The sequence below is a fragment of the Ursus americanus genome, chromosome 30 (genome assembly GCF_024610735.1).
Source record: "Ursus americanus isolate L20-20 chromosome 30, mUrsAme1.1.p, whole genome shotgun sequence".
NCBI lineage: Eukaryota > Metazoa > Chordata > Mammalia > Carnivora > Ursidae > Ursus > Ursus americanus.
This window is the reverse complement of record NC_142156.1, coordinates 17,796,060-17,819,665: the sequence shown is the minus strand read 5'-3', so window position 1 is coordinate 17,819,665 and position 23,606 is coordinate 17,796,060. Positions and strand designations below refer to the sequence as shown.

At 42.2% G+C, this 23,606-nt stretch overlaps 2 protein-coding genes and 1 pseudogene across 11 annotated transcripts in view; 2 read left to right on the top strand and 1 right to left on the bottom strand.

Moving 5' to 3' along the window:
* IFT81 (intraflagellar transport 81) overlaps positions 1 to 23,606 on the top strand; it is a 209,924-nt gene that overhangs the window by 7,559 nt on the left and 178,759 nt on the right. The gene's annotated exons all lie outside the window — the stretch shown is intronic.
* P2RX7 (purinergic receptor P2X 7) overlaps positions 12,942 to 23,606 on the bottom strand; it is a 39,961-nt gene continuing 29,296 nt past the window's right edge. The window contains exons 10-13 of the mRNA XM_045777214.2: positions 22,788 to 22,853; positions 22,551 to 22,700; positions 20,757 to 20,858; positions 12,942 to 17,887 (exon numbers count right to left, since the gene is read on the bottom strand). Of these exons, the coding sequence (XP_045633170.1) occupies positions 17,375 to 17,887; positions 20,757 to 20,858; positions 22,551 to 22,700; positions 22,788 to 22,853 (831 nt within the window). The 3' untranslated portion in view covers positions 12,942 to 17,374. The remainder of the gene's footprint in view (positions 17,888 to 20,756; positions 20,859 to 22,550; positions 22,701 to 22,787; positions 22,854 to 23,606) is intronic.
* On the top strand, positions 18,679 to 18,782 carry LOC148107448 (small nucleolar RNA U3; annotated as a pseudogene).

Here is a 23,606-nt window from a genome sequence, read left to right as displayed (position 1 = left end):
ATGGTGTCTTAATGACTGTGGGAGGGAGAATAATGCCCCCCACTCCAGGTGACTGTCCTAAACCCGGAAACTTGTGACTGTGTTACCTTATATGGCAAAAGGGACTTTGCCGATGTGATTAAGTTGAGGATTTTGAGATGGGGAGATTGTCCTGGATTATCCAGGTGAGCTTATTCACAGGGGTCCTTAAAAAAATGGACAGGACTTGTGGAAGCATCCATTAGAAGAGGTTTGTGACAACAGCAGCACAGGTCAGAGTGACGATATTACTAGCTGGAGGCATGGAATGAGGCAAGGAATTCCATGAGGCAAGGAATGAGGCTGGAAAAGACAACAGGTGAATTCCTTCTAGAGCCTCCAGAAGGAATGCAGCCCTGCCAATGCCTTGATTTTAACCCATAAGACCCGTTTTGGATTTCTGACCTCCAGAACTATAAAATAATATATCTGTGTTGTTTTAAGCCACTACCTTTGTGGCAGTTTGTTACAGCATCAGTAGGAACCTAATACAGTTACTAACTCCATAGAAATATGAACATAAGATTCTTAATTCAGATTAAGCTACAAAAAATTTTATTTACTATTAATGACTTTAGTCAGTAATCTTGGGACAGTTGGATTTCTTTCTTTCTGGGAAGATTTTGGTGTATGTTTTTCTGTGTACATTCAAATACGTGGCAGGGGACCAGAGCCTGAGGGAGAAGTACAAAGCTAACTCAATTTGATAAATGATTATCCCCCCACAAAATAAGTTTTATAAGCACAGAAAAAAAAATCTCTCACCCAAACAAAATGAGAGCTTTAAAAAAATTCAAGACCATTTGTGTGAATTTGGATTTTTTTTCCTCTTAAAAAATAAGTGGAAAAATAAAGATGTTTAATGGAGTAGAGATGTTTGCCTCATTTAATGATTTTGTGGTAACTAGGTGGGAATCCTACTTGGTGGTAGAAAAAGATACTGTGGTAGGTGATGTAAACAGACAAAGGCTTCAGAGCACAGAGGTTTAACTCGAAAAGTTTACAGTGATTTGAACTCCTCTCAGGATGTGTATGGTACAGCTTAAAGCCAGGGAGGTAAATCCTTAGATGATAACCATCCCGGTTTGCCTGGGACTGAGACGGATTTTTCAGTGCTAAAAGTGGGGGAGTCCCCTGGCAAACAGGATGAGTTGGTAACCCTCGGAAGGACTGAGTCAGCTAGCTTCAAGAAGGCTCATGATAGCGTGGATTCTGAGCCAGGCCCCCACTGGCCACTGACACCGCTTACTGCACCCCCCCTCCCCGCCCCGGTCTACCCCAAGCTTCACTCTTAAGAGACTTGTACTGGTTAAACTTGAATTAAATCTGTTAAAAAACAGAAGGGGCTACTGCAAGAAGTGGGGATACTTTCCAAGAAATGTAGCCTCTAAGCCTGACTTTCCCTGATTTTACATCAAGCAACTTCAAGCTTACCTGGAAGTCTGAATAAAAATGAAAGAAAAGAAAACAATAGCAACAACAAAAAGTGTCAAGGGTGTTCTTTTTGTGTGACTTGTCTCGTAATGGAAACCCATCTACTTTGTGCTCTAGTGAAGACAGTTTTCTGAATACACAGACTGTGTGTTAATCTCTCCTTGCCCCCAACGATTACTGTATTTTATTAGCCAATGAACCATCTCTAGCAGATCCAAATCCAACACAATGGAATCCAGGTTTCTTTGGCAAAAGAAATACAATACTTTCTATTCCAAAAACCACCTACATGTGAGTGAGACTCAGAATCCTATTTTACAGTTGAGTAAAAGCTCAGTCTCATTAGTGTTTGATAAAACACTCTGGAAATGTTGCTTTTTTCTTGTTATTATGCCCGTCTGTCATAAGAGAGTTGGTAATAATTGGTGGCTAAGAGGGAGCCAAAGTATAGAGGCAAGGACTCGTCAGACTCCACAAACATCAACCTGATAATAACATTCTGAATTTCTGTTGTCTGGATACAGATAACAATAACCTCTAAGTTCATGTAAGCAAACCACAAAGCCTTCTTTTGGGATGTTCCTAGGTCTTTTCTATCCTTAAATGTGGCCCCTGACAACTGCGCGTCTGAGTAGTTTGATAACTCTCAAGTGTTAGGTGTGTGTGCCATGAGCCGTGCTGAGACATGTGAGGTGTGTGGTGTGCCCTGTGGGTTAGCTCAACCAAGAGGAGGTGTTTGTGGAGGGTGCCATCTTATCTCTTGAGTTGCTTCCCCTTTTCTGGTTTTATCAATTCTCTGTCAGGAAATTAAATGGGAAGTGGGGTGATAAACTGCAGTCATTTTCTTTGAGTCAGCTGAGGGTAAATGTTGCCTCTTTCCTGCCCTGAGAATTATCCAGAAGGCTTATCTCCTGTTCCTTGCATTTAATCTCTTTATTAGGGTGGGACCCATTGGCCTCAGCCTTCTGTTTGGCCCGAATCTGCCATTTGGCTCTGGCTTTGGTCTCAGCCTCTGGAAACCCAAGTAGTCATATGACTACTTCAACATCATTTCTGGCCTCTCTGAACTTGTACGCCATCATGAACGTGGGATTGCATAAGTAACCATTGTCTCCAATCAGAGTATCAATGTCAGCAGTATGAATGAGGCTTGTTATTGCAATGTTGTTAATACATTAATATTCACTTTTGAATGTAGGTGAGCATTCTAGTTGTAACTGGAATGAAAATGTCTCCTTAGGTTCTTTATACGTTGAAATTTTATTGGTAGTTTAAATACACATTTAGATTTATAACTAAAGTGAAATAATGATTGAAACAATTTTGTTTTCCAAAATAATAACTAAGAACTCTCAAGTAGTTTAATTAAAAAAAAATGATGGACAGACTTTTAGAGATTTTTGGTGACTAGGTAATAATTTGAATGAGAATCAAGGCCTAGGGGTGCCTGGGTGGCTCAGTTGGTTGAGCCCGACTCTTGATTTCAGCTCAGGTCATGATCTCAGGGTTGTGGAATCAAGGCCTGTGTCGGGCTCCACACTCAGTGGGCATCCTGCTTGAGAGTCTCTCCCTCTCCCTCTGCCCCTCCACCACCTCTCTTTCTCTCTCTAAAATACATAAATGTAATTTTTTTTTAAGATTTTATTTATTTATTCGACAGAGATAGAGACAGCCAGCGAGAGAGGGAACACAAGCAGGGGCAGTGGGAGAGGAAGAAGCAGGCTCATAGCGGAAGAGCCTGATGTGGGGCTCGATCCCATAACACCGGGATCACGCCCTGAGCCGAAGGCAGACGCTTAACCGCTGTGCCACCCAGGCGCCCCATAAATGTAATTTTTAAAAAAGAGAATAAAGGCCTAAAGATATTAGAAATTTAAAATATGAGTGAAGAAAATCTGTAACTTACTCTTAAAGATATTCAGAAAATATCTTCAAGCAGTATGCAGAGCTTTAGTTTATGGGATCATTTCCCTGAAATTACATCATCATCATCAACCCAGTTTTCAAGTACAGAAGTTGAGGAGGACATGTCTTTACTATGATGATATAATATCTAGAACGAAGGAAAATTTGATAATTTGATGGCAACATCATGGTCAACAGTGCCCTATTCTGGCAAAGCAGCCAAAAGTATCTTAGCTCTACCTTTGAACCATTTAAAGTGAACATCTAATCAATACCCAAATGTTCAGTGGACCAATCACAGGGACAATCCTAAGAAATTTATGTTCATATATTATAAAAATCAAGCTTCAAAATTGATTAGTAAAATATAATAATAAAATTGAAATAAACCTTTGGAAAATCTTCAGATTTATTCTTGTACTTAATGGCAGTGATATTGGGCTGCGGTTATTGATTTTAACACTCAGCCATCTGGCCAAATGTGTTTTTGGTGTGTATTGTGTATGGTATGTATGTGTATTCACATAACATAAAATTAACTTTTTTTAAAAAAAGATTTTATTTATTTATTTGACAGAGAGAGACACAGCGAGGGAGGGAACACCAGCAGGGGGAGTGGGAGAGGGAGGGAGCCCGATGCGGGGCTCGATCCCAGGACCCTGGGATCATGACCTGAGCCGAAGGCAGATGCTTAAGGGCTGAGCCACTCAGGCGCCCCTAAAATTAACTTTTTTGAAAGATTTATTTATTTTAGAGAGAAAGAGCATGAGCGTCTGGGGAAGGGGCAGACAGAGAGGGAGGGAGAGTCTTAAGCAGACTTTATGCTGAGCATGGAGCCTGACACCAGGCTTGATCTCACAACCTGAGATGACGACCTGAGCTGAAACCAAAAGTTGGATGCTTAACCGACTGCCACCCAGGCTCCCCTAAAATTAACTATTTTAAAGTGAACAATTCAGTGGCATTTAATACACACATAATGTTGTGCATCCCCTACCTTTATCTAGGTCCAGATCACTTGTACCCCCAAAAAGGAGACCCCACACCCATTAAGTAGTAGTTCCCCATTTTCCCCTCCCTCCCAGCTCCTGGCAATTGCCAATCTGTTCTCTGTCTCTATGGATTCACTTAGTCTGCATATTTCATGTAAATGGAGTCCTACAACTGTGACGTTTTATGTCTGGCTTCTTTCATTTGGCATCATGTTTTTGAGGTTCAGCCACACGATAGCATGCATCAATATTTCAGTCCTTTTTATGGCTGAATAATATTCTGTTGTATGGATATATCATATTTGTTGATCTACTCATCAGTTGATGGACATTGGGGTTGCTTTCACCTGTCGGCTAGTGTGAATAGTGCTGCAATGAACACCTACGTACAAGTATTAGTCTCAGTCCCTGTTTTTGATTTTGCGGTATACACCTAGGAGGGGACTTGCTGGGTCATGTGGTAATTCTGTGTTTAGCTTCTTGTGGGACCACCAAACTGACTTCCCCCCTTTTATTCTTCATATCCAGGATTTGTGCACAATTGTGGCCTGCTGAGCCAGAAATTCATAGTTTCTTTGAGTGGCTCCCAAAATGACCAAGGTGTGGTAATACCGTGTCACTGGCATGATCAGATCCCAGAGACCTTTGCCAGGATTCCTTTGCAGTTGTCCTTGTACCTGGGCAAATCTGCTGAGGACAACCCAAAACATTTGTGTTGGGAAGAACTTGCCTGACCTCAGCTGTCCTGGCTTAGTGGGGACATTTATCTGTGCATTCATCAGATAGTTACTCAGCATGTGGTGTTTATCTGGAACCAAACAGGCAAAAATCTCTGCCTGAAGAAGCTTACCTTCCAGTGTCAAGAGACAGGCAACATACAATAAAAATAGTGAGTAGGGACAGTCAGAGAAAGCCAAGCAAATTTATTAGCCCGTGGTTGTTTATGATTGTCTTGATATTTTTAAAAAATTCTGTTGGGACTGTCATTATGTTCTACTTTTTCTGTAGTTTGTTTGCTTCTTTTTCTTAGACATAAATCTCTGACAAGACTTCTGCCTTTTTACTTTTTTACAGAACCAGGTTTTAGTTCTGTTAGTTGTCTCAGTTGTTTGGTATTTCATTGATTTCTGCCCTAATAGTTATTATTTCCTTCTTGTTTCTTTCAGTTGATTCTGCTGCTCCTTTTCCAGTGTTTCAGGTTGAATGCTTGGCTCCTGTCTTTTTTAACCTTCCTTGTTTCCTGATAAATGTATATAAAGCTATACATTTCCCTTTAAAGTAGTGCTTTTGCTGTGTCCCACCAGTTTGGACATGTGCCATTTTCATTATCACTCAGTTTTACACATTTCCAAAAGTCATTTAGCAATATGTTATTTGGTTTCCATATCCTTTTAAAATCCATCTTTAAAAAAATGAATTTCTCTTTTCGTTGAAATGTAGTTGGAGAGCCTAGTCTGTATCATACTGATCGTTGAAGCAATCCATGTCTGCTTTTGTACATGCTCCCTGTGCACCTTAAAAGAATGTGCATTCAGGGCTGGGTGTTGAATTCTCTTTATATTTGTTAGCTCAGGGGAGGCCCTCTCTAAGGAAGTATGTTTGAGCTGAGATCTGAATGTCAAGAAGGAGCCAACTCTCTGAAAATCTGGGAAGAAAGGATCCCAGGCAGAGGAGATAGCAAGTGTAAAAGCCCTGAGGTATGAACAATCTTGGTATGTCTCAGGAGCAGGAAGAGAGCAGTATGAATGGAATGTAGTGGGCAAGGAAGAGAGTAAAGTGAGCTAGGATCCTGAAAAGAAGTCAGGGGCCAGATCAAGTAGGGCCTCAGAGGCCATGGTATGGACTTTTATTTTATTTTGTTTTATTTTAATTTTTTAAAAGATTTATTTATTTGAGAGAGAAAGAAATGAGAGAGAAAGAGAGAAAGAGCACACATGGGGGGCGGTGAGGGAAAGGGGCAAAGTGAGAGAGAATCCCAAGCAGACTCCTTGCTGAGTGTGGAGCCCAGTATGGGGCTTGATCTCATGACCCTGAGATCATGACCTGAGCCAAAACCAAGAGTTGGATGCTCAATCAGCTGAGCCACCCAGATGCCCCATGGACTTTTGATTTTAACCAACACAGTACATTCATTGACCACTCACCAGGTGCTGTGCTAAGCACTTTATATAAGCTGAATGTCAAGTACAAATAGCTCTCATTTTATTTTTTTTATTTTTTAAAAAGATTTTATTTATTTTTCAGAGAGAGAGCACAAGCAGGGGGAGAGGCAGGCTACCTGCTGAGCAAAGAACCCGATGTGGGACTTGATCCCAGGACCCTGAGATCATGACCTGAGCTGAAGGCAGACACTTAGCCAGCTGAGCCACCCGGGCATCCCTGATCTCATTTTATACAATGGAGGAATCATTTTGATATTAAAAGTACCTTAGTGATCATATTTAGCACTGTCCTTTCCTTTTGTAAATAAGAAAACTGAGATGAAGTCTTGAGGGTTCTCACAGCTAGTTGGTTTGCAGCCCAGGCTCTGGACATCCCCGTCCCTTTGATAGATAAGCTCCTAAAAATGAGGACTCCATTTTTATATAATGTCATTGAAATGTTATTGAAAGGAATCTTACCTTGTTAGGAACCCCTCTGTAAAACAAAAATCACTTTCACCCGGACATACTATGTGCTCATTTTGTACATCTAGATTTTTATTGATCGGATTTATTTCAAGTAAGTGTCCCACAGGGACTCCTTCCTCTCCTAAAACATTCTGCTCCCTCTAATTTTACCCCTCTGCTTCCGGCTGACATTTGAATGTGCTTCTGTGAGGCAGCAGCTTCACCGCCCTTTATTCTCCCGGGGACCACCTTCATTTCCAGGATGACCTACCCCAGTCCTATTTTGATGAGGCCTCGGGGGCACATTCAAAAGCCTCCCTGTCGCAGAGACACTCAGTAATTACCTGCTGGCACGGCCTGGCTGTATGCAGGTTTTTCCACCTCACCCTCCTTGGAGGCCAAGCCACTTTGCTCTCCTGGTGACACAGGAGCAAATGTGGATGTACCCTGAGCAAGCAAAGCCAAATCCAGGTGCTGCGCCAGGCAGTCCTCACCCTGAATGGCCACTGTGCACATTCGATGCCTGCCGGCCTGTGAGCCTGACTCAGCACAGGGGTCAGCAAGCGCCGTTGTGAACCTTGTCCTGCAGTGCTTTATCTGAAGTTGAAGGCAGAGCTATTCCCATCAGAAAAGTAGACATTTTTTTTTCCTGATGGTGGATGGCAAAGTCAATGCCTCAGGCAAGGTCAGTGCTTGAATTCCACCCTAAGAAAGCCAAAGGTGAGATTTATATCCATCCACCAACCACCAGTTTATCCCTTCTTCCTTGCAAATCCTTGCAAATGCTGTTCTTCTGGCTTGTTGGCCCTGCTGGGGATCTCCACTGGAGTATTTTCTTACAAGACACGTATTATATGCTTTTGGAGGGTATGAGGAAATCTGAACAGCAAGCCTTCATTTGAGACTCAGACGAAAAGAATGTCTAGATGCTGCAAAGAAAGTATGTATTTTTAATGCTATAAAGAAATATCCACAAAATATAAAAATCGCACAGTTGCCTATGCATTATTTTTTGTTTTTGGCCATTTAAAAAATTGTGGCAAATATACATAAATTTATTTTATTTTAACCATTTTTAGTTGTACGTTTCAGTGGCATTAAGTATATTTACACTGTTGGGCAACCTTCATCACCATCCAACTCTAGAACTTTTTCATCATCTCAAATAGAAGCTCTATACCCATTAAACACTTTCTATTTTCCTCTTCTGCTAGTGTCTGGTAACCTTTATTCTGGTTTCTGTCTCTATGGATTTGCCCATTCTGGATATTTCATATAAATGGAATGACACAGTATGCGGCTTTTTATGTCTGACTTATTTCACTTAGCATCATGTTTTCAAGGTTCATCCATGTAGAATGTATCAGAACTTCATCCCATTTTATGGCCAAAGAATATTCCATCATATAGATATATCCCATTTTGTTTATCCACTCATCTATTCGTGGACACTGGGTTGTTACCATCTTTTGGCAATTGTTAGTGGACATTTGTGTATAGGTATCTATTTGAGTCCCTGCTGTCAGTTCTTTTGGGTATATACCTGAAAGTGGAATAACTGGATCATATGGAAATTTCGTATTTAAGTATTTGAGGAACTGCCAAGCCCACGCATTATGTTTTATATTCAAAATATATTTGTCACAATTGAAAAGAAAGAAGGGAGGGGCTCCTGGGTGGCTCGGTCAGTTAAGCGTCTGCCTTCAACTCAGTTCATGATCCTGGGATGCTGGGATCGAGCCCCACGTCAGGTTCTTTGCTTAGCAGGGTGTCTGCTTCTCCCTTTGACCCTCCCCCCTGCTCATGCTCTCTCTCTCTCAAATAAATAAATAAAATCTTAAAAAAAATAAAAAGAAGGGAGGTGTTTCAGGTAGTGCTGTCATAACGAAGCACCACAGACAGGGTGGTTTAAGCAAGAGAAATCTGTTTCCTCACAATTCTGGAGGCTGAAAGTCCGAGATCTAGGTGTCAGCTTCTCTCCTTGTCTGCTCCCATACCTTCACCAGTGTTCTAATCTCCTCTTCTTAGAAGGACGCCAGTCAATTTGGATTAGAGCTCATTTTATCTTAATTACCTCATTGAAGACTACATCCCCAAATCCAGTCATGTTCTGAGATAACGGGGGTTAGGACTTCAACATATGGATCAGTGGGGGAGGCAAAATTCAGCCCCTAACAGCGGGCAGAGAGCCAGCCACAGGCCAACTCTTCATTGAGTTCCCCAAACAAACCATGGTAGAGGAAATAATCTTGATTTTTGTATTTCAGGAAATGCCATCGACCTTTTCCGATATCTCTCAATTGATTTGTCATTATCCATGGCATATTCCAATGAGGAATGAGGTGGCCCTTCTTTGTCTTCTTCTTTTTTATATATTTTTTAAGATTTTTATTTATTAGGGACACCTAGGTGGCTCCGTTGGTTAAGCATCTGCCTTTGGCTCAGTTCATGATCCCAGGGTCCTGGGATCAAGTCCCACATTGGGCTCCTTGCTCAGCAGGGAGCCTGCTTCTCCCTCTGCCTGCCGCTCCCCCTGCTTGTGCTCGCTCTCTCTCTTTGACAAATAAATAAATAAATATCTTTAAAAAAAAGATATTTATTATTTGAGAGAGAGAGAAAAAACGTGCGTTGAGTGTTGGGGGGAAGGGCATAGGGAGAGAGAATCTCAGGCACACTCCCCACACTGAGCACAAAGCCTGATGTGGGGCTCCATCTCACAACCCTGAGATCAAGACCTGAGCCAAGACCAAGAGTCAGACACTTAACCATCTGAGCCACTCAGGTGCCCCTTCTTTGTTTTCTTAAATGTACATTTAGGATTAAAGGTTTTTAACAAATACTATCTTTGCTGGAAAAAAAAAAAAGAGAGTTCTAATTAAAGGCTCACATTCTCCTTAAGGAAAAATGTCATGCAGATGTGTTCTGTCTTGAACATCTCTCAATATCATTTGCTCCCCTTCTTTGGCATCATTTTAAGTTGCTGCATGCAGCTCTGTTATGTGAATGTGTTGTAATTTATTTTACCAGCCCTCTTTTGTTGGAGCTAAAGGAATTTAATAAAATTCTTTCTCGGATTCTTTCTTTTCTTCCTATCACCACCACCAAATTAGTAGTCCAGGAATCCCTCCTCTAGATCCCAGCCGACTTAAGTAATCTCCCTCCCAGGGTTTCCCCCCAGCCAACATCCTCATGGCTGCCTGAAGGATGTTCTTTTTTTTTTTTTTTTAAGATTTTATTTATTTGTCAGAGAGAGAGAGAACGTGCGCAAGCGGGGGGAGCTGCAGTTGGAGGAAGAAGCAGGCTCCCTGCTGAGCAAGGAGCCTGATGTTGGACTCGATCCCATGACCCTGGGATCATGACGTGAGCCAAAGGTAGACATTTAACCGACTGAGCCACCGAGGTATCCCTGCACAAAGGATGTTCTTAAGTCACTGTTTTCTTTGTGTCCCCTGTCAGCCCAAGAATGGCTCCATCTTGACTTTGCAATTGGTCCAAACACTTCCGCCTTTTTTTTTTTTTCAAGATTTTCTGCACATCAGTCTCTTTTCATCTTCATCTACTTTCTTCCCATTCTGGGGAGCCAGCCAGGTCTGCCAGTAATTTGAGCACACACCATCCTCATTTCTTTCTGGGCCTGGCTTGTGCTGCTGTTGCTCTCAAGAGTGCCTCTTCTCTTCCCACCAGACAATGTTTCTGGCCTCTTCATCTAGGGAGGGTCAGCTTGTGTCTCGAGAGCTTCATAAAACCCCCTGTGGTTACTCTCGCCTATATCGATTTTGCCTTTCTTTGCGCTTTCGGTTCAATGAGATGGGCCCACACAGTTCATGAAGCAGTAAGAAAACAAGGCTTTGTCCCTCCCTGGATAGACTTAGAAGACAGGGACTGTGTTGTAAATGTCCCTGTCACACTGGCCATCTGACAGTTCTTGGAACACACTCACTTTTTTTTCCGACTTCAGTGTTTGCACTTGCTGTCCCTCCATTCCTCCCAAGAAGCCAGCTTCTTCCTGATATTCAGGTCTAGCTTAAATGTCACTTCCTCAGAGAGGCCGTCCTTGACCCCTATCAGAAGTAACCCCATTGTTTCTGTCATGGCATGCTGCTTGTTTTTCTTACACCCTTTACCCCAAGCTGTTCTCATCTCATCTCTTTCTACGTTGCTCGCCCACTTTCCGCACTGCACCTAACCTCCTGGAGAGCCTGGCTTGTTTACCTATTTATCCCCAGCACCTGCACAGTGCCAGGACGCTTAGTAAATGTTTGCTGAGTGCATGAATGAGATTGGATGGAACGGGGATGGAGAAGGGGGACAGGGGATGTTTAGACTGTCACTTGGATTTCTGGTTTGGGAGATTGAGCTGGTGGTGCTACTACTAACTGAGCTTGGGATTTCTGGAGGAGCACCTGTGGGTGAGGTGGAGAGAGCAGAGGTAGGGATTTCTGCTTTGTACTCATTTGACTTGCCTCTGAACTATTTAAGTGGAATATTTAGAGGTGGTTAAATATATGAGCCTGCAGTTTAGGAGTGATGCTAAGGCACCATCCAAATAACGGTAATAGCTAACATTTTTTAAAGATTTATTTATTTTAGAGAGAGCACAAGTGGGAGGGGCACAGAGAGAGAATCTTTTTTTTTTTTAATTTTAAAAAGATTTTATTTGTGAGGGAGAGAGAACACACACAAGCAGGGGGGAGGGGCAGAGAGGGAAGCCGACTCCCCACTGAGCAGGGAGCCTGATGTGGGCTTGATCCCAGGACCCTGAGATCAGGGCAGGCGCTTAACCTACTGAGCCACCCAGGTGCCCCGAGGGAGGCGCTTAACCTACTGAGCCACCCAGGTGCCCCGAGGGAGAATCTTAAGCAGACTCTGAGCTGAGCCTGCAGCCTGACAGGGGCTCAATCTCATGACCCTGAGATCATGACCTGAGCCAAAATCAAGAGTCAGACACTTAACCAACTGTACCACCCAGGCCCCCCCAATAGCTACCATTTATTGAGTGCTTACTCTGTTAACAGGCAGTGAGCAAAGTACTCTACATACATTTACACTTACAATGTTTAAGACTTAAAACAACCCTTGGACACAAAGATGCAACTGAGGATTCTAAGCATTAGATCGGCTGCCTGAGGCCACTTAGCTAATTACTGACTCAGGATTTGACTCTAGGTGGTCAGTTTCCAGAGGCTCTTTACCACTGCACCACCATGCTGGAATAGGCACGTAGTGGATCCAAAACCAAGATGAGTCCCTTGCCTTTGAGGAGCTTGTTTTTTGCTTGGGGAAATAAAATATAACTCGTAATTTACTATACTCAACAGGCTTGCATCAAACACTCATCCAAGCCTGTCAAGTATGGCAATTATTTGGTTCAAATGGCCAGTCAGTATTGGGTATCTCCTCCACTGATTCCAGAAGCCTCAGTCTCATGTGACCTTGACAATTAAGAGGAGCTAAGGATGTTAGGAATGCAAAATCCTCTCCATGGATCATCATTTTTTTGGGAAACATAATTTATAACCTGACTGGAAAAGAGGAAACTGAAAGGTCACAGTAAAAGCCAAAGAAGATTGTGATGTCTAGATTTCTTCAAAAGAGAGCAGGAGTGAGTCAGGGGGCACTTGGGATTCCCGGAATGGTAACTGCGTGGGATTAGAATATGTGTTAAGAAATATACAAGCAGCAGGAAGTGAAACCACATCCAGTGTACCCAGTGGCTAATTTGAATAAAAGGGTGTAGTGATCCCAGTTTCTCATGGGCTCTAGGAGGCAGGGCTTTGTGCAGACAATAACTACAGAAGCCAGGCCAAGCCTGTAATTTTTCAGGGTGGCTGGTTGGCCTGGAATTAGGGGTCCTTTAATCACCTCCTCTTTACCCAATTGGTGAGGGAAGGATTCCCACCCTAAGGTCATGGAGATGGCCAAATGCATGACACCCAACACTAGACAAGTGAAATTGGCAGCAGTTTATTAGTCACATCATAGATTCGGGGGGGTTGCATTTGGGAACAGAGTGAACAACCAGAGGTGGTGGGATTTTGGCTCAGGTGGGAGGCAGGTGTGCTTTGCAGTATCAAAAGGGTGAGGTGCCCTGTGGTTCCCACAGGAGGACATGATTGACTTTTGGATAATTCCATGGATGGTAAAGAACTTAAACCCATTACTCAGGGGTCAGTAGCAAGTGTCTCTGCTCCATTTGCTAAAGAAGGTACTTGTCTAGGCAACCTTTTCCGTGGGAGTAGGTTGGGGAGAGAAACTTGCAGTTAAGCCATTCTAGACCCTCCTGATTTCATCATATGTCAAGCCGGCATGCACAATTAGACCTCAATTTTAGGCCATACACTACAGGGTGAGATACATCAGCAGCTCTGCTGACTGCCCTTTGTCTCTAGATTTGGCACATTCCTCTGCCTGACCTGGTGAGACCAAAAAGTGGTCTCCCGACCAGCTTGGGACAGGAAATACTCTAAAAACCAAGGCACGCTAAAGCTTTTCCTCCTTTATTTCTTGTGGCTGATCTTTCTGTGACTTCCCAGGATGAAGAGGAGGAGAGAAAAGAGAATCAATTCATTTCACTGCATATTTGGGGCAAACATTTCAGGGAGTAGGGAAAGACTGAAGTAAAAATTAAAACTACCTACCACCACCTTTTGTTCATTCTCCATGCAGCGATCAGAATGACCTTTTAAAAACCAAATATAATCTTACTAGGCTGCTATTTAGAATGCTTAAGACTTAAAATAAAGACAAAACTCCTTGCCATGGCCCTCAAGGCTCTATGCAGTGCAGCCGCTGCCTGCCTGTCCAGTCTTAACTCATGCTTGACTTCCCCCTTACTATCTATAGAATAGGCATCCAGATGGCCTGTAAGTCCCGTAAACCTGCTATGCATTTTCTGCCCCAGGGCCTTCACACATGCTAGTCTTTCTGCCTAGAACGCTCTTTCCTACCCTCTTCACCTACTTATTTTGTACTTACCCTTCAGGTTTTAGCTAAAGGGCTGCACCCTCAAGGAGGACCTCTCTGATCTCCCCCAAAATGGTCAAATTCCCTTATTTTAGGCTCTCAGAACATCATTTTTCTTCTTCATCATGATCCTCTTCACAAGACACAAATTTACATTTGAATTATTTAATTAATGATCATCTCCTCACATCTCCATGACAGCAGCAACCTTATCTATCATTCGTCTCTAGTGAGTGCCTAAAAGAAAATTCGTTTTCCTATTCTGTACTTGTAATACTTCTGGCACCAAATGTTTGTGGAGATTTCCCACACCAACCAGTTCTCCAACTCTCCAGACACCAACTGAGCGTCCTACAATCAATTGTGTTATTAACTACTGGAGTTAGCATAGACCCCATCGGTTGAGGCCTCAATCCCACAAGATTGTCCTCCACTTCAGATGTCAGTCACAAGTCCCAGGCTTTCCCCTGTACGTCAGACCAACTGGCTGTAAATTGGGGGTTCCCCTAATCCCCTTCTCAGGTTCAGTCATTTGTTATAATGGTTCATAGAACTCAGGGAAACCTTGGTTTGTATTTACTGGTTTATTATAAAGGATGTAATGATACAGATGAACAACCAGATGAAGAGGTACATAGGGCAAGGTCCAGAAGGGTCCTGAGCACAGATGCTTCTGTCCCTGTAGAGTTGAGGGGTGCCACTCTCCCACCATGTAGGTGTGTTCATCTATTCAGAAGCTCTCCAAATCTCATAATTTAGACATTTTTTATGGGGGCTTCATCACATGGGTACAATCAATTGTTAAACTCAGTTTCCAATCCCTCTCCACTCTGGAGGATGAGAATGGGGCTCCAAGTTCTAAGCTTCTGATCATGGCTTGGTCTTTCTGGCAGCCAGCCCCCATCCTGAAGTTAGGAGCCCACCAAGAGTTGTCTTGTTAGAACACAAGACACTCTTATCACCCAGCAGATTCTAAGGGATTTAGGAGCTCTGTGTCAGGAATTGGGAGCAGAGACCAAATATGTGTCTTATTATGTCATAGTTCCTCAATGAATATATATTGAATGAAAGTGTCAATGAATGAACTGTGATTTGGGGATCTTCTGAGAAAAGGAAGTAAAAGGAACACTTCAGTAATCATAAATTATACATTATTTTTTACATTCAAAACATTGATAATATTTTTATTATCAAAATATATTATCTAGTTAAGACATGTACATTGCCAAACTAGAATTAGAAGTGTTTAAAAACTGATGCCCTCTGAAGAGAGAAATGCAAATTCATTACCAATTCTCCATGAAACCAGCTAGTATTACAAGAAAGCAGATCTGTAATACATAGACATGAAGTAGTGAATACTGGGAAATTACTATATAGAATAATGGATTTAAGTACAAGAAAACAGGTCCTACAAAGTGTGATTCTCCTTGGGATGCCTTTGCTGATGACATTATTTTATGCAGTAGACTAAAAACAAGATACAAATATGGTGCATGTTATTGTAGGAAGTGTCAGACGTTTTACACGTTGACATAACACATCACCCTCTCACCTAAAGCATCGGTGGGGAAGGTGAAGGAGGATAGTAGGTGGATCCAGTGACTAATTGTCATTCCAAATTCTGACTCCATTTGGGGCCTCTAGAGGTTATAGAAACACACTAGGGATAAGGCACCAAAAAATAAAATAAAGGTATAAAGTTTCAGAGGTTTATCAGAATGGAAATTTGTAGTTCATACATAGAATTCTAGAAGTAAAAATTTAAATTCTGAAGAAGTCATATATAATCCACTTTTCAAATACTTATCATACATATAAGAAGTCATATATGATCTATCTCTGAAATGTAGTAAAAATGAGAGTTCAGTCTGGCCTAATTTATTCCTGAGTTTAAAGCCAGATAAAATCCTGGGTCAAAAAAAGAAGTGTTTTGCTCATATTTACTTTACATGAATACAGTAGAAAGCATCTAGTTTTTAAAAAGTATCAAAATGGCACATTTTAGAATATGTATTAAGAAAACTCATAGATCCTTCATCAGTTACAGTGTTGAAAAGTGGTCTCTATTTATTCTTTAAAAGAGTTGTTTAGAAATAATCAATTCTAGTACCAAAACCATGAAAAGGGAATCCAAAGGAGGACCCTAAACCCTCTGACTATCCGTTTTCATATTCTCAGTGGTGATGTACAGAAATGGTCAAGATTTGGGTGTGAGCTGCTTTTTAAGTAGCATCCAGACTGCGCCCATTCTAACTGGCTGCAAAGTACAGGATGTTAAAAGCATAAAGGTGGCCTTTTCCAGTTTTAACAGCAGTAACTACTTCCAGTCATAGTAATAGGATGTGGGTTAGACTGTTCTGGGTAGTTCAGCAGTGAGATTGGATGGATTCCAGGGCTGGTCTGGTGGGTTACCTGATTTGGTCTGCAGCCCTGACAGGACTGCCGAACAGAGACCTAAGCCCTGGTGGGGCTTCAGGGGAGGTCCATGCTCCCTAAGAACCCTAGAATCACGGAAAGTGGGGCTGAGTCTGTGTTCCAGTGAGTCAGGCTTGCTCTCTGTCCCAGTCATCTGTTGCTGCGTAACAAACGACCGAAAATTTAGTGGCTTAAAACAATAGTTTTGTTCTGTGGGTGCCCTGGGAGGCGTCTCATGCAGTGGCAGTCCAATGTTAGCAAGGTGTGGAATCATCTGAAGGCTTCTGTCCCGTGTCCAGTGACTACGTGTGGATGGCTTGGAAGCAGGGAACTGGTCAGGCATCTCTGTTCTCCATGTGGCTTCTGGAGCTTCCTCACAGTAGGGTGGTCTGAGGAGGGTCAGACTTTTGTATGGGGGTTAGCTTCCTTTACAGCAGACGTGGGGCAGCACGGGAAGTGGAAGCTTCCAGCCTCAAGACCAAGACCCCAAAGCCAACACAGAGTCACTTCCACTATTGGATAAAGCAGTCAGAGCTGCCCACATGCAAGGGGAGGAGACATAACCCTTAGGTCCTGAGGGTCAAGTGCCAAAGAATTTGTGGCCACCATTAATCCTCCACACTCTCCAGCCAGCACCCAAAGGGTTTGTTCATAGTTGTACCTTATCCCAGTCTGGCCTCATAAGGAGCTGCTTCTCATTCATGTAGCTCTTTGTGCATTAACAAGAAAGTTCATATACACTCTCTCAGTTTGTCCTCCTGACATCTCTGTGGGGTAGCAGGTTGGGTAGGAAGGCAACTGAAGCACAAAGTTAAAAGCCTAGGATCATACAACTTCCTAGGGACAGAACTGAGGCACAGATCTGAATCTCTCGACTCTCAGTCCATGCGGAGGGATTCTGGTTTATTTGTTTGTTTGTTCAGTCTGCTCTCTGACATATCTAGAGCTGCAGGAGCAGAAAACACATTTCCCTTTGGTTGAACATTTGGCCGCAGAGCTTTGCAGGTCAAGCTCAGGGTGCAAACAAAGGAAACGTTAACACACGTGCTCAGCCCTGTAAGGACTCTGGAAGCCGGTGTACTGGCCTTCACTCTTGGGAAACTCTCTCCGGATTCTCCAGCGGCAGCAGCTGGGCAGGATGGCAAAGTCGGCGAGGTCCGGGGAGCCGAAGCGCCAGGTGGTGTAGCACCTGTAGGCACAGTGCCGCAGCCGGCTGCTGGAGTTTTCATCCAGCACCAGCAAGGGCTCCTGGTAGAGCAGGAGGAACTGCAGGACCTGTCGGGACAAGACGAGCTTCCTGAAGGGCTCTGAGGTAGTGATGCAGGCACCAGCCTTTTTCCGACAGCACAGCTCTTCCAGGCATCTGTGGCTCTCGGGGAGTTGGGACGGGAGGCAGTGTCCACACTGGCACCAGTCTGGGCTGTTGCTGGATCTAGGAGTCGCTTCTTCACTGAACAGCTGCATCTCCTCTGGTTGTCCAGGGATAGGGGATGGGTCACAGAGAGACAGGGACAGCCTGGACAAGTCTGTGAAGTCCACTGAGGGCCTCTGAAAAAGTCAAGTTTCCAAACCCATCAGCAGTGACAATCCCTAGGGTTCTAGGTGCTTTAATTTTGTTATTAACTTAAAAAGTTACACTTAATATCACATTAATACCAGTAGCTATCATTTATTAAATGTATGTATCAAGACTATACCAGTGTTTTATAAACTTGCTCCATTTAGTCTTTGAAGAACCTCATGAGATATATGTCCTTCTCTCCATTTTATAGATTTGGAAAGTGAAATTCAGACAAGCCATGCCTCAAGACAGGTATCGCCCGTTCATGGAGACCTTCTTGTCCTGACCCCCCGATCTAGGTAGTTCCCCCCCACCCAAGGTCACTGTCTTAGCACATCATGAGATTCCGTGTTCTTCATAGTACTTATCACTATCTGAAATGATCCTACTCATTGATATGTTCTCTTGATGGTTCTTCTTCCACATGAAAGCGGGGGGCCCTGTCTGCTTTGTTACTTCTGTATCCCCAATGCCTAGGACAGTACCCAGCACATAGTAGACAGTAAATATTTGTTGACTTTGCTCTACTGTCTCCTTTTCCACCAGCCTCCCTCCTCTAGCAAATCCATGTTATCCTCCAAGAGAAGTTGCCATAATTGACATCATTTATATCTGTTCTTTGTAACATATACCTTCATTCACCGTTTAATGAGTCAGTACATTGAAATTAAATAGTTCCTATGCATGAGCACTTACGGCAGCACTATTTATAATAGCCAAAGGGCAGAAACAACCGAAATATTAATCAACAGATGAATGTATAAAAATGTTAGGTCCAAAACCTATACTTTCAGGGATCATTTCTATAGTTTGTTAAAAATATGTCCATACAGTGGAGTATTATTCAGCCAAAGAAAGGAACAGTGTATTGACACATGCTGCAACATAGATGAAACTTGAAGCCATTATGAAAAGTGAAAGAAGCCAGTCACAAAAAGGCAAATACTGTATGATTTCATTTATATGAAATATCCAAAATAGGCAAATCCATGCTGACAGAAAGCAGATTAATGATTGCCAGGGGCACCTGGGGTCTCAGTGGTCAAGCGTCTGCCTTTGGCTCAGGTCATGATCTCAGGGTACTGGGATTGAGCCCCGAGTCAGGCTCCCTGCTCAGTGGGGAGTCTGCTTCTCCCTCTCCCTCTGCCTCTCCCCACTCATTCTCTCACTCTCTCTCTCTCTCAATAAAAAAAAATTTCCAGGGACTAGGGGGAAGTGGGTATGAGGAGTGGCTGCTGAATGGGTACAGGGTTTCCTTTGGGGTTGATGAAAAAGTTCTGGAACTAGATAGTGTAATGGTTGCAAAGCATTGTGGGTAAACTTTTGAATTTTGAATTTTAAATGTCACTGAACTGTACACTTTACAGTGGTTAAAATGGTAAATTTTATGTGTATTCTCCCTCCCCACCCCTGAGTTCATGTTCTATCCAAACCCAGTAAGGACATTATAAGAATGGAAAAATTTTGGCCAGTCTCTCTCAATAAGAGAATAAAAATCTTAAATATTAGTCAAATCCAGCAATAAATACAAAGAATAATATGTTACCTTCAAATTGATTTTATTGCAGGAATGCAAGTTTGGCTTAATATTTGAAAATAAATTTCTGTAATTCACCACACAACAGAAAAAAGAAAACTCATTGATCATTTTTTAAAAAGCAGATAAAAACATTATTTTAAAATTCAGTATTAATTTATGGTAAAGATTCTTAGCAAACTAGGAACAGAGGGGACTGTTCTTAATCTCGTAAAGCATTCTTTTAAAATCCTACAGCAAATACTATAGTGAAATACGAAAAGCTTTTTTCCTGAGATAGGGAATGAGACAAAAAGATGTTAGCTATTACCACTTCTAGTCAGCAGTGTACCGGAGGTCGTAGCAGGTGTAATGAACAGGAGCTGGAAGAGGCAAAGAAGGATCCTCCTTTAGGGCCTTCAGAAGCCCTACCAACAACCTTGATTTCAGACTGCCAGCCTCCAGAATAGTGAGAGAATGAATTGCTGTTGTTTCGGCTACTTAGTTTGTGGTGATTTATTATGGCAGCTGTAGAAATTATACAGTTAGTGAAGGTGTCCGGCAATCAGGGCCGCTGAGGAGAGCAGGAATTAAAACACCCCCTTTAGGGAATGGTTTGATAGTATCCTATGCCAGCTTCTGACCCAGCAGGTCCACTTGTAGGCACCATATGTTTACCATGGCAGCATTTCTGCATGAGCTCCAAACTGGACACTACCCAAATGTCCATCAACAATAGAAGGGATAAATAAAGTGGATGTTCATAAAATGGAAATTATACAACAATGAGAATGAACTCTTGCTATATGCAGTGTCATGGATGGCTCGCAAAAACAATATTGAGTGAAAGAAGTCAGACACTCCACAGAGTATATACTGAGTACATACAGGATTCCAATTTTATAAAATCCTGGAAGAGTTAAAACTAACCTTTGGGTACAGAATAATGATGACGTTTAAGGGGAGGTAGTGATTGGGTGGAGGGGTGAAAAGGGCTTCAGCTAATAATATTCTAGATTACATGTACTTTGTTAAAATTCAGTTGTGATTTACACAAATTTATAGCTGTATTTTATTTATTTATTTATTTTAAAGATTTTATTTATCCATTTGAGAGAGACAAAGAGAGTGCACGAGTGGGCTGGGGAGCAGAAAGAGAGGGAGAAGCAGACTCCACGCTGAGCAGGGAGCCTGATGTGGGACTCCATCCCAGGACCCTGGGATCATAACCTGAGCCGAAGGCAGATGCTTAACCAACTGAGCCACCCAGGCGCCCTGCTGTATTTTTATTTGATAGTAACATTTCTTAAAAAAAAAAAAGACTAAATCTTTTAACTTACTTGGACTTTTTCACCTTTGACATTTTGCAGACTTTTCCCAAGTAGCTGCTGGTCCACCATCCTAATGTGGGTTTCATCCACAAAGGACACGTATTTTAATGTCTAGGAAAAGAGGGTTAAAATTTTTATCCATTTTTGTACAGAATTATCAACAATCACATACCTGAACATATCTAAAGGCAAGTGTTATTCCTATTTACCAAATGACAAACTGTTAGAAGCTGACCAAAAACTCTTGCTAGCCAAGAATGAATAATTTCTGAGTCCAAAGGTAAATCAGCAGTGGTGGAACCCTATGCACCTTAAGATGTGGACTCAGAGTCTCCATAGCTTACTGCCTGATGATTTTAGGTCTCCCACATGCTATGTAGAAGTCCTTTGTTGTGTTCCCTCAGTTTCAGTTACTCTAGATTGAATATCTCCTGAAAATGTTACTGTTGCAACTTAATTATTTATATTTTTGTTGGCTTTCATCCTGTCTGGGGCCATGAAATGGTAATTATTTTTAGTTGCAAAAACGAACTTTCATTTCAAATTGTATAATACATGTACAATGGCCAGTGAATCATGCATTCAGCTGCTGGGAAAGGACAGTAACGTTCTTATGAGGGAAAGACAAAGAAACCCTCTTTGTTTTTCTAAGTACTGGAGATTTCTCCTTGATTAGGGGAAATCATGGAATCAAGTGTAGGGGACCTGCTTAGAAGAAACCAAATTAAACAAATCAAAACAATACAGATGAGCTCAAATTCCATTTGACTAGTCCCCCATCTTAGGCTCCTTTGCAGAAGGAATCACTGTTGTCACTTTTATGTGTGTCCAGTACCTTTTTGTATACATGTATTAGCCTCCCTACACACATTCATCCATGTGTATAATAATTGTAGGAACTATATAGAACATATATAAAATATATAGAATATATGTGTGTATTTGTATATATAGGTATACATGTAATATACATGTACAAAATACATGGGATGAGTTCTTATGTGTAGTTGTCTTTTAACCTATATATCATACCATATATATTGTTCTATAGTTCGTTTTTTTCCTTTCAACAACACGTTTTGGATATTTGCTCATGCCAGTACCTGTAACATAGTGGTTATGAAGATGAATTCTGAAACCAGCCTGCCTGAGTTGGAATTCCAGCTCCCCAACCTACTAGCTGTATGACTTTGGGCAAATTATTTAACCCTCCTGCGCTTCAATTTCCTCATCTTTAGAAAGATGACAGTAGCACCTGTTTATAGGGTTGTTGTGAAGATTCAATGAATTAATATATATAAAGCACTTGGAAGTACTATATAAATGTTTGTTCTTACTATTATTCATGTATTGTTTTAAACCGGTGCCTGGCGCTCCTTGCTATGGACTGGTCATAGTTTCACCATCTACCTGTTGGACGTTTGGGTGATTGTTCTTTCTTGAGGGTAGTTATGGAGAAGTGGGAATGCCAGGCTATAAAGTATGTCCCACCTAAATGTTATTAGATACTGCCAAATTGTTCTCCAAAGCCACTATACTGTTTTTTTTTGGCTGTACCAATTTAATAAATCTGACAAAATTGACAAGTCCTAGAACATAAACATTTATTCTCCCTCTATCTTGCCTCTTCATTTTTGTTTCTATTCTTCCCTAAGACCAAAGGATTCATTTGACAGATGGTGGATCAGGGTAGAGTCCAGAGACTTATCCACCGTGGGTGATTTGGGCCTTATTTTTGCATGTTTCTCAGTGATCTGATGACTGCCTGGGTATTTTGGCACCTGCTGATGCAGTGAGCCTTACCGGCTTTGGCTCCACAACGGGCTCACCCTTCTTCCTGTAGTAGTATTCGTTGACCGTGCAGTATTCACAGCACTTGAAACTGGGATAAATGCGGGATCGACAACATTTACTTGAGTAAGTGGTGATGAGAATGTCGATGAACACAGTGGCCTGGGAAAAACCCAGATCAGTGCCGTGTTAGTGAGATTTCTGTTTGCCAAATCACTTTCCTAAAGTGCGGGAAAGAGAATCCCTTACCAAACCAAAGTAGGAGACGACTGAGCCAATGTACACGGCCAACTGGATAACGTTAAATTTTCCTCCCTGAAAACAAATGGGAAGGTGACTTCGTTGACATTCAGAACAATGCTCTTTGACTCTACCATGTAATTGTCAGCTCCAGCAGAGGAGGGAGTCTATGGCCGTGATTTCGATAGATGCGTCCAAGGTGTTCACGGCAACAGAGACTGCAGACTGAAAATAGGATTCCCATTCATCCTGTTTCTGCCTTCTGGGGTGCACTCGAAACAAAGAAGCACTGGAACTCACACACTGAGTTTGTTGTTTTTCCATACAAGGTTTCAGACAAGTTTTCCCTAAAAGTGGTTTGAGATTACCTTGGAAGCAGAGGGAAGGAATGTCTGCACACTCTTCCCTTAAGTGTCCTTGTGGTTTTTCTTCTCAATGATCTTTCCATCCTCTCAGCTTCTATCTCATTGACTGTTGTGTTGCTTACCACCATGTGACATAACATATAACATAAATAATACAGTTTTGGTAAGACGTTGTGCGCATCTATGGATTTTTGCATGCCCAGCATCCCCTCCCTCCTTGTGGAGACAACACCCCAGTTTTCCTTTGGAGAACCATCTCTGTCCATACTTGGTCCATGTAGTTTGAGGGGAAGGGGCTGGTTCAGGGGAGGTCCAAGACCGGCCATTGAGAGTATGGTGTGACCTAAACATAATGGTTAGTTCAGCACAGGGCATGTGGCCTATATTGGGCCAGTCAGAGCCAATGGCATTTGCCTGAATCCTTTGCCAAATCTTTTAGCAAAGAGATGTTCTCTTTTTAATT